At 39.3% G+C, this 11,245-nt stretch overlaps 2 protein-coding genes across 2 annotated transcripts in view; one reads left to right on the top strand and one right to left on the bottom strand.

The window, feature by feature from the left end:
* The window catches only part of LOC141428250 (probable multidrug resistance-associated protein lethal(2)03659), a 40,302-nt gene extending 34,877 nt beyond the window's left edge, over nucleotides 1-5,425 (top strand). Inside the window, exons 7-13 of the mRNA XM_074088133.1 lie at nucleotides 656-759; nucleotides 1,265-1,554; nucleotides 1,631-1,753; nucleotides 1,903-2,025; nucleotides 2,906-3,066; nucleotides 3,569-3,674; nucleotides 3,748-5,425. Coding sequence (XP_073944234.1) covers nucleotides 656-759; nucleotides 1,265-1,554; nucleotides 1,631-1,753; nucleotides 1,903-2,025; nucleotides 2,906-3,066; nucleotides 3,569-3,674; nucleotides 3,748-3,954 — 1,114 coding nt within the window. The 3' untranslated portion in view covers nucleotides 3,955-5,425. The remainder of the gene's footprint in view (nucleotides 1-655; nucleotides 760-1,264; nucleotides 1,555-1,630; nucleotides 1,754-1,902; nucleotides 2,026-2,905; nucleotides 3,067-3,568; nucleotides 3,675-3,747) is intronic.
* Nucleotides 5,426-5,476: 51 nt separating this feature from the next.
* Sld5 (DNA replication complex GINS protein Sld5) lies at nucleotides 5,477-10,985 on the bottom strand. The gene is made up of 2 exons (XM_074088144.1): nucleotides 10,223-10,985; nucleotides 5,477-9,841 (listed from the first exon to the last, which is right to left on the bottom strand). Exons 1-2 carry the CDS (start codon nucleotides 10,797-10,799, stop codon nucleotides 9,768-9,770), a joined length of 651 nt encoding a protein of 216 aa, XP_073944245.1. The 5' UTR covers nucleotides 10,800-10,985; the 3' UTR covers nucleotides 5,477-9,767.
* Nucleotides 10,986-11,245: the final 260 nt, after the last annotated feature.

Below are 11,245 nucleotides of genomic sequence, written 5' to 3'. Positions count from 1 at the left end.
AAATTTTTGGAACGCACCAACGTTATAAACGATCAGAATTCTATACAAACGTTCAACCCCTTCTTGACCCTTTTAAGGGTAGAATTTCTAAAATAGCTGAATTACGTGTTTTATTTGTAAAAAAAAAAAGTTTCAGCGCTCTAGCTTAACTTTATTGTACATAAAAACACATGAAAATAACAGAACACAGGATAATAAGATGTACAAAGTACAAGTGTAAGTAAGTAGTGTATAATTATGTCTGCCAAATTTCAAGTTCCTGGTTCCAATAGTTTCGGCTGGGCGATGGATGCTGAATCAGTCAGGACAAACAATTTTTTTATATAAGTAAGTAATAGAATAGATTTAGGTCAAATCTTGGAAGCTAAATTTGACCCACTTTCATTTGTCCGATCGACTTGGAATTTGGCATACGTAAATTTGGTGACAATACAATAATCTCGTAGTGACATCTTGGTGGTCCTGCCAGGATCGTCTCCGCAGAAAGGAACTCCTCGATGGTTAATATTACCGACTTAAAATTTAATGCGGATATGTAGTTTGGGTGACAATGCAAGTCAACAATAAGTACCTACAGTCAGTAAAAAAGCTTGTATTAAATATGTTTTTTTTTTTTTAACATAAACTTGTACTGATTTGTTGTTCTTGTTTTTAGGTACTTAACATTAGTTTCTAACACGGCATTTTCTATCTGGCTGTCGCTTATCTCAGCTACGTATGTTGTCGTCGTGGCCTACACTTTCCTGTTTCTCAACGATGGTAAGATGATTCAAAGTTTAATGAGGGCTATCGCGTGTGAATTCACCACTAGAGGCGCTAGTGTAGCGTGAGGTCTCCGAAATGTCAAATCTTATAGTTTTTGGGTGAGCTATGCGGGTTTATTTATAATTAGAATAATTTTGTGAATATTTTGCAATATCTGAAATTAATTATGGCAAATATGCGTTCCGGGGCAATGAATATCTGTGTTTTGAGACAGTTTTGTCTTTCGGAAACCTTTGTCCTCCCTTTTTTCCGAACAAAACGGGGACTATGGAACACTGTGGCATGCTCGATATTTTTATGGTACGGTTTTAAGGTGTATTAAATATTATTTTAATCTAAACTTTGTTTTCACGCCCGTAATAACAGACTTTGAAAGCCATACTTAAAAACCTCACGCAACAGTACGCCATCTAGTGAGACAAAAAACGATAGCCCTCACTGATTCCATTCATCACTACCACAATAGTAACGATTATATTTTTTATGTTTAAATTTTTAGGGTCAACAAAAGCCGGCAACGTTGGTCTTGCAATCAGTCAAGGTCTAATTTTGGTGAACATGGTGCAGTACGGCGTCAAACAGATAACAGAAGTTATATCACAAATGACGAGTGTGGAGCGCGTGACGCAGTACACGTCGCTCCCGCAGGAGGTGACGGACGGGCCGCCGCCGCCGGCGGGCTGGCCGCAGCGCGCGCGCCTCGTGTTCCGCGACCTCTACCTGCGCTACGACCGCGACGCCGAGCCCGTGCTCAAGAACCTCAACATCGTCATCGAGAGCGGCTGGAAGGTACGTGCCCCGAGTGCCGACGCTGGACGAACGGGCTTCGGTCGCGCGCATTAACCACGGCGGTCGTTCTTGGCAGGTGGGCGTGGTGGGGCGCACGGGCGCGGGCAAGTCGTCGCTGATCTCTGCGCTCTTCCGGCTGGCGCCCATCGACGGACACGTCTACATCGACGACGTCGACACTGGCGAGATTTCGCTCAAGGTAGATACACTTGTGTTTCACTCCTCTACCTACTTGAACGATATCAAACTAAGGACGACATATTCTGCTGCACATGCCCCTCAGGCTGTAGACAGAAGACAATACGATTCGGAAAAAGATTCTCCTTAAGCAGTTTTTACATTTTACAGGAGCTTCGTGCAAAGATTGCTATCATCCCACAAGAGCCCGTCCTATTTTCGGCCAGCTTACGTTACAATATGGATCCGTTCGACAAATATACTGATGAAGACATCTGGAGAGCATTAGAACAGGTAAATAAATTAATTGAACGTTTGTCCAGTTGGAACTGGCTCAGAATTAATCGGTGATAATGTACATACCTACATATGTCCTGCCCTGCCCTGCTCAAATGATTTCATATCACACTACCACTTCAACCTGCTAATTCTTTGAGCTATGCTTATTTATCATATCACTTTGGTTTGTCGACAAATAATTCTCAAGCAATCTTAGCTGCTATAATTTTCCTTGTAAATTTGATATATTTACTACCATTCTGTTTTTTTTTCTAATTTTTCCATCAAACAGTAGATGTTAGAGGGGGGGGGGGGCGCTCTATTTCAATGAAAAATTTGCACATTAAAGTTGAATATTTCGCACAGTTCACTGAATAGAAAAATTGTCTTAGCAACCCCCCAATGGTTTAAAAGACCTATCCAGCGATACCCCACAATATAGGGTGTCGAGAAAAAAAATTTACCCCCACTACGTCTATGGGAGGTACCCTACAATTTTTTTTTTTCCTTTTTTATTGAACCACTGTCGGCGTGACTGATATGTATATTCATGTCAAATTACAGCTTTCTATTACTAACGGTCTCTGAGCTTACCCGCGGACAGACAGACGGACAGACATGGCAAAACTATAGGGGTTCCTAGTTGACTACGGAACCCTAAAAAAGGTCTTAAGCTTAACGCTACTACTTACTTTGTGGGTGACACTTGCAATGCATCCTACGATGCTGTTTCGGGCACAGTAGGCCGGTCGGCGATGACGCGCAAGATGCCGTCGGGGCTTGCGCAAGGGCTGCGCATCAGCTCGCTCCACAGCCTGCTCCACAGCCTGCTTTTATTAACTGGACTAGTTTCACCGTGAGAACCTTACTGACTATGTATGTGTGTAATGTGCAGGTGGAGTTAAAGCAGAGCGTGACGTCACTGTCGGCGGAGGTGGCGGCAGGCGGCTCCAACTTCAGCGCCGGGCAGCGCCAGCTGCTGTGCCTGGCGCGCGCCGCCCTCGCGCGCAACCGCCTGCTCGTGCTGGACGAGGCCACCGCCAACGTAGACCCCAAGTACGCTCGCCCACGCGCACTCACCGAGACACAGCGAGACTCGCTACTGTACCACTCAGCATGATATAGTATTTTATGCAACTGTATCGTAATAGGGGTCCTTAAAACACGAGTGTGGGTTTTAAGGACCACTGTGGGTTTAATAGGGTCACATGAGTGTTTTAAGGCCTAATTACGTACAGTTGCATACAATATTTTACCTAAATCCATATATTAAATCCTCTATCATGTGTTCAAAAACCATTGAGAAAGACCTGCATTAACGAGAACTACGTAGGTATGTCTGCCCCACGAGCTGTGCCCGCTGCGCGCGCGACGATCTGCTGCTGCACGTGGTCACGGGGGGGGGGGAGGGCGTCGCGGGCGCAGCTCGTGGGGCAGACCTACCTATGTAGTACGCCTCGTTTCATAAACCCACACTCGTGTTTTAAGGACACCTATTATGATACAGTTGCATAAAATGCTATTTTAGCACTGTCGCTCATTCAGGCTCTTGTTGCAGCACCGACGCCTTGATCCAGAAATCCATCCGCGAGTACTTCGCGGACTGCACGGTGCTCACCGTGGCGCACCGGCTGCACACCGTGGCCGACTCCGACCGCGTGATCGTGAGTACCCTCGCTACTCCCGTGCGCTGGGTGGCGTATTTCCGCGGACTAACCACTCTCCGTGCTTGTGCAGGTGATGGAGGCGGGGCAGGTCGTGGAGTGCGGGCACCCGCACGAGCTGCTGCAGGCGCCGGACGGCCCGTTCTCGCGCATGGTGGCGCAGCTCGGGCCCGGCTCCGAGCAGAGCCTGCGCGACCTCGCGCGTGACGCTTACCAGAAACACATCATCTACGTTGACGCTGACGATGCCCACGAAGCTGACAACCATAAAACTGCTTAATCCTCCGGCGGCGTCAGTTTGTGGCGAGACACACTACAAAACCGCCCGAACGGTTGCGCACCGCCCCGGGCAAACAGCGATAGTTAATGACTGCGCAAGCAGCAATAGCCGCGTCGAGCCGTTCCTATTAGTACAGGAAAAATGGGATATTTTGGCGGCAAAATATGTACATCAATGAAATTTTGTTGCCAAGAGCGCAGTCAGCGGTATCGGCAATTTTTGAAAAAATATTAGTTTTTCTTTTACAGATAAACAATTTTACTCGCAAATGTGATGAAAAACATTGTATGTCGCACGGGCGGTACTAGAATTACGAACATCGACTCATTAAAACCCTCAGTCTTCGACTTCTGGCATCTAATAGACTCTCGTTCGTAATTCCTTGTTTACCGCCCTTAAGACACAATGTACTAAAAAGTCTTTATTTTCTTTTCTTCATAGTAATAGGATCAATATTTTACGCGATATGAAGGGTTTTTGTTGAATCACTGAGAGCAATCTATTACCATCAGGGATGCAACGGATGTGGTTTTATCAGAACCGAAAGCGGAACCAGATGTTTTCAATTTAGTATATCGGAACCAGAAACGGAATCAGAACCCAAAACGGAACCGGAGCAAGGGTTGTGATCGCGAGTGTCAGAAACGTTGCATAATTAGCCTTCTGTTTGTTTTTGATGTGCGCCGCTCATGTCCAGTCGCCGCGGTAAGCATTGACATCAGATATAACTTCCGTTTCAAAAGTAACGGAACCGGAACCGAAACGGATGTTTAATATCAAACTGAAGTTCCGAGTTAACGGAAACGGAATCGGAGCTCCGTACATCCCTGATTACCATCACATCCACATCTTGAGAAACTATTGTTTTCAACAAAAACCGTTCATATCTGGCAAAATATTGGTCCGCAAATATAAGTACGGTCTCAATCGATTGAGCCCAAAAAAATAAATAGAAAATGACACCTCACTCGCCTAGTTTGTAAAATTTGCATTTCTTAAACGTTGGCCCCTGCCCATACCGCCGGGGAGGAGGTAGGACGCCTAAATTTAGTTAGGACTCGGCAGATCCTTTTTTTCTAGTGTCACGATAAAGTTATAAACAAAAGTTTTTCCTGTGCTAATAATAATAATGCAGATGCGTTTGTAAATTCACTTTGCATGATAAAATGCAAAATTGAGCGTGAGATTACTGCAAAATATATTAGGTACTTATAATATATAATTTTATTTAATTTTAACTGTCTATTTTTAAGCTACCGGTTAATACTTAAAAGACTTTGCATAATGAAAAAAAAAACGTATGTGATGTTATACAGACTCAAATTACTTAAAAACAGCCTTACTAGTTAAGTCAAATTTATACATAAGACAGAATAAGTAAGAAAAATAGTAATGTCCAAAAATGTAGGTAAGTACCTATTGTGATTTTAATGTTCGAATTCGATTTTGAATACATATTTTTGATGTTTCATGCGTGACTTTTATTTTATTATTTATTGTATTCCTTTTAATATACGATTCTGCATTTTACTCAGATATTTATTATAAAAAATCGAGCAACCGCAATTAAGTAGGAGTACCATTTTTAATCGACTTCAGTAAAAGGAGAAGATTATCAATTCAGTTGCATTTTTATTATTATTATTTTTATGTTTGTTACCTCAGAACTCTAGATATGATTTTTTTTCGTTCGTATAGGAATAAGTACTCCAATTGGGTCCCATAAACACTAAATCATAATCTGATGATTGGATCCTAAGGAAATCGAAGGAATTCTTCAAATTATTGTAGGGACACTTATGGTAATTTGGATATAATATTTAGTAGTAACTCGTGCATTTGCTCTTGAAAATCGTCATTTGGTGAAGTGGAACTGATGATGAAGACCACAGCTGGGCACCGGAGTTATTACTCAATGACAAGTATTTCACACATACATACTGCATATAGTGAAATGGAAGGGGTGGTGAGGGATCAGGACTCCTCAACAATGAACGTCTCTGCATCGGAAAAACAATCAGACACTTTTTAAAACTAAGTACTAAATAGGTGTAAGCATAGAGTTTGGCCAAGCGCATGTCAGTGCATGTGCAGCGCGCACAGTATAGGGTTCCGTATTAATTTAAGGAAAACATTCATGATAGATACGCTAACAGTTTTCCTTTTAAATTCATTATATATACCTACTATCATTATATTCTCTTTCAGATCTTTGATGCCAATGGCTTAGCTTGAGGGGGGACGCTTTCTTATAATAAAAATTACCACTTCAAAGCCTTTGTAAATGGAATCCTTAGTCGACAAATAGTCTTATCCAGCTTACACAGGTACAATATTTCTGAAAAACTTATCCAATCATACCCCACACTATGACTTTAGGAGAAAAAATTGTACTATGTTGTAGAGGCTGGAAAGTAAGCAATAGATGAACGAGTAAGTTCATTATTATATTAGTTTAATTAAACAAAATCATTAATTGTAATTAATTAAACAGTGGGATAATTGAGTGAGACCTCAATTTAAGAAATCAAATTGGACTTGATATTCATATTTTTCAGCTCCTGATCACCAATTAAAAATCATTGAGTATTTTCATGTAAAATTACAACTTTCTAACACTAAGGGGCTGTTTCACCATCCATTGATTAAGTGTTAACTGGCGGCTAGGTGTGATGCCGTCTCTATTTGTTTTGTTTGAATAGACGGAGACGGCATCACATTTTACCGTCGGTTAACGCTAATCAATGGACGGTGAAACAGCCTCTTACAGTCTTTAAGCTAAACCAAGGACAGATGGACCTGGCAAAACCATAAGGGTTCCTAGTAGGATTACGGTACATTTATAAGCGAGATGAGATTAGGTATGTGATGTCTGAAAAGGTATAAAAGATATTAGAAGTTAAAAAATATAATTCGCCTCTACTGTTCATTTTCTTGGGGCAGTTGTGTACAAATAAAATCCATAAATATGTGCATTTTCAGCAACCTCGATTTTTATTTCCTTACTACTTATACTTAAAATAATCAGTATTACTTTACAAAATTTCATTGTACATTCATAAAAAATTGCATTAGCAAAATTGTAGATTAAAACATTGTTCCTAGAATCAAACAACACTTTAAATGTAGCATATTTAAAGTATCTTCTTCCTTTTGGATCTTATAAAAAATGCAAGGTGTAATTGTTAAACTTACAAACTTGAAGCCTCCCACCAGGTGGACTGACGACATCGTGAGAGTTGCGGGAAACCGGTGGATGCAAGTGGCGAGTTATCGTTCATTGTGGCGTTCTAAGGGGGATGATGACAAACTTGAAACTATTTGGGCTAACCAGCCAACTGCCGTTTGATGGGGCAACAATACTACAGGCAAAATAAGACCAAATGAGAGTTGGCGGCAAAATATGTTCATCAATGAAACTTTGTTTATAGCTTTATCTTGGCACTGAGGATCTGCCGAGGGATTACTAATGTATGGGCAAAAAAATTTTTCCCAAAGTATTACATCCCAAAATATTTTACTCAAATTATTATTTGGCAAAAAAGCATTTGCTAAAACAACTAATCGCAATTTTACAGTTAGTAAATTTTAACTATAATCTTCCATAAGGTATATAATTTTCACTGTACTAACAGTAAGTACTAACATTGTGCTATGTTATAGCCTTCGCAAGTTTTAAAGCTGTAAGTTCTGGTTGAAACTAGCTATCGAACAAAGAGCTATTCCATGACTGTTTTAGTAGGTACTTAATTATAATTCGTATATGAGAACTAGCCAAGTGAGACCTTAGGCTTCAATATATTATCCTATAAGTTATAAGAAGAAATGATATTTTAAGTTGTTATAAAATATTTTATGTATATTGTTATATATAAATTTCAGGCTTGGTAGGCAACTTGGCACCCACTTAGATCTCACTTCTTTTGTCTATAAAGTCAACAATCAAGGCATATATGATAATAATGAACTTGGCTTTCATTTCACATTTATGTTTTGATGGAATATGTGTGGATATGTTTATCTAGGCCAGGTAATCTTACCAAATACGCAAATGGAGGAAGAAATTCAGAGGAGGATAAATAACACTTGGGCTCGCTATTAGTCACTCAAAAACATAATGAAAAATAAAGATTTTCCTATAGCACAAAAGAATAAAGTGTACAACTTGTGCATTTTACCTGTACTCACATATGGGTGCCAAACCTGGGGTCTGACAAATAAACTGAGCCAAAAAATAAAAGTTTGACAACAGGGAATGGAGAGGAGCATGTTACACACATAAAACTCAGCGACAAATGGAGACTGACCAAAATGAGAAAGGCTATACCTAGTGCCATCCACGAAGACGCGTGATTTTGTGAAAATTAGACATTAATGACATTGTAATAAGAATCACGGCACGCGTCATCGTGAATGGCTCTACCTATACAAAGGTGACAGATCTCTCGTAAGATAAGAAGACTGAAATGGCGATGGACAGGCCATGTGATAAGGTCAGCAAGGCAAAAATGGACTAGAGATGTCACACTTTGGTACCCTAGGGATGGCACAAGAACTAGATGAAGACAATAAAAGAGGTGGGAGGATGACCTGCTTAGGCTTAAGGTTTCGAAGAGAAACGAGGGATAGAGGAGAATGGCAGCTGCTGGAGGAGGCCTATGTCCTGGAGACAATCTGATGGGAATGTGGCGGTGCCAACAAACTATCATGTTGTATTTTATTATCAGTGAATAAAGGCTATTTTTATTTTATGTTACTCATATACGTAGTAGGGATGGGCCGAATATTCGTTTTATATTCGGTATTCCGTATATTCGGCAGGTTTACCGAATATTCGTATTCGGCTAAATCACCGAATGTTCGGCAAAGTGGTACTGTGAGAACTATTAAATTAAATATGTGTTGTTTGAACTCAAAAATATGTTATCACGGCCTTATTTTAGACAGTGATTTTTATAATAAAATAATATGTTATATAATCCATGAGGTCTTTATTGTGAGAAAATAAGCAAGTCTTTTGATTTAATCAAGAGTTGCATGATTAAACATTTCAACAAATAATGAATCATATTTCTAGTTTCTACTTAGGAATCAATTATGCCGAATATTCTGGCAAATATTAGGTTCGGTAAAAGTTTTATCAAAGATTTGGCCAAATATGTGTATTCAGTGAAACCAATGTGTTCGACCCATCTCTAATACATAGATAAAAATAGGTGTATTTTAATCTAATTGTATCTCTTTTTTGACTATCCTTTTTCTAGTGATTGCAACAGCTCTATAGATAACCAAAGTTTACATGTCATTCATTTGACTTAAACTAATTAAGTCCATAAAATGCAGTATGTCTTTGATGTAAAACATCATTTAATAAATGCGATTGATGGAATGTCGCCAGTGTTTGGAAATCGTCGTAAATAGCCAATTGTCTCTTTCCAAAGACTGATGTGCAATCTTTGTCGCCAGGTACTGTACTGTATGAAACTAGGAAAGTTTTATGTTTCATGAGAACAGAGCCAGAAATTAAGGGCAAAACAAGGTTCCCAGTAATAAGTATTAGCCAACATGAATCTAGAAATAAAGTACCTAACCTTATAATTATAAGACTAGCATAAACAGTATGCTTGGATGTAAGAATAGTGAACAATGTGGTTATTTTATGTTAAAAGTAAAAGTTCAATTTAGCATAATATTGTGATGACAATAAGGCTTTTGTTATCTCACGATCTTGTGCACACCAACTTAGCTGCATCTGTAGATGTAAATATTCCTATATTTATTAATCCATTCACATACACAGCAGTAGCTCACATTCACACTAACAGAACCTTTCCATTTTTTACTAGTTCCGCAATGGGTTTGTACTGTAGAATGTGCTGTGATCCATCTGGAATACACAAAATTTTGTATTATTATACAAAAGAGTTTAAGGCCATCTGTGACAATTATTTTACTGTATCAAAACCATTTATAACAATTTGAAGGGACAGCAATTTTTGGTAGTTAAACATGGTTGGTTGTTATACCAGTGTTCATTTGGTATATAAGATCATGTGGGGACTTTTTCTTGGTTGATAAATTTGATTTCATTAAATCTGGTTTCAGTTTATATGGTTTTGACTGTACATGCAGGGAGACAGGAATATTGATTGACAGTTCAAAGTAAAATTAAATGTGACCACAGGTCACTGAGCTTTTTAACCTAAACTGAACCATTATTATAGGCAAATATCTCTGAATGTTATTGCTCTTATTAAAATATACCTACTTTCTAACTCTATTTCTACATCCTGGTCTCCAAGCCCTTCTTCCAACACTACTCCTTTGACAGCGGTATTGGCCTTCAGAAACACATGACTCTGCAGATTGGGATAGACCGCTAGTTTACTCATCTCGAGTGTCTCCATAGTACCTGGCAGCTTAGCTAACACTGCTGATTTCAAATGGCTTTCCATGTTCAATGAATATTCCTGAGCATATTTAAACTCCGCCGGAGTTAGATAATTAGCACCAGACTCTATTCGCTGTCTTTCTGCAATAATTATAGGAATGCAGTACTTTTCTATCTTATGCAGCCTAGTTTTTAAGTAATTACATATCATGAATTTTATTCTGCTTAATTCCATTTTGTGAATACATGCTCGTAGATCTGTTTTAGGGAGTTTGTTGATATTTCGTTCCATGTGTTGTATTTGACCCAGCATACACTCAATCATATCGTTGCGGTGGGGTAGGATTTCTGGCGCTAAACGTTCGTTTTGCCATGCGCACTGAACTGACTTTAACACTGTTTCTACTGAGATTTCTTCATCCTCACTTAATTCTATATCATCAGTCAAATCCATTTCACAATAAATTAGCAATTTAACAACCTCTATACGGACTTTAAACGAAATACAACACAACACAGTTCATCGACTTGCTGCTTAATTGATTGAGTTTACAAATTTTACATCAAATCAAATTCGGTTTCGGTCGCTTCGTTCGCTGCAGTCAGTAGACGGTTGACAATGACATGACATGTACATGTTGCTTCAAAGTTGCCAGATAAAAAATATTTTTCTCAAAAATGACCGTAAAAGTTGACATTATTCTTTACATATCAGAAGGTGAAGTGCATAGTTTATGGTCAGCGAAAAATTAAAAAGTTAAAACGATTGCAGGCGCGCTAGCTTGACAATAATTAATTAGAGCGCCTGCAATCAGTCACATTTTTTTTTTAAAGTTAAAAGGCCATGGAAATGTTCGCACCATCGTATACAGCCAAGTCTAATAATGGCCGGTATCAGAT

This window comes from Choristoneura fumiferana, chromosome Z (genome assembly GCF_025370935.1).
Source record: "Choristoneura fumiferana chromosome Z, NRCan_CFum_1, whole genome shotgun sequence".
In the NCBI taxonomy this organism is placed as follows: domain Eukaryota; kingdom Metazoa; phylum Arthropoda; class Insecta; order Lepidoptera; family Tortricidae; genus Choristoneura; species Choristoneura fumiferana.
Note: the sequence above shows the minus strand (reverse complement) of the source record. Positions and strands in the feature narration are given on the sequence as shown.

What these genes read in the sequence shown, in the direction of transcription:
- Sld5 (XM_074088144.1), bottom strand. Translation starts at nt 10,799, where the DNA reads ATGGATTTGACTGATGATATAGAATTAAGTGAGGATGAAGAAATCTCA. An exon ending in TGTAGAAATAGAGTTAGAAA is followed by an intron (nt 9,842 to 10,222) that starts GTAGGTATATTT and finishes TGTGTATTCCAG; the next exon opens with ATGGATCACAGCACATTCTA.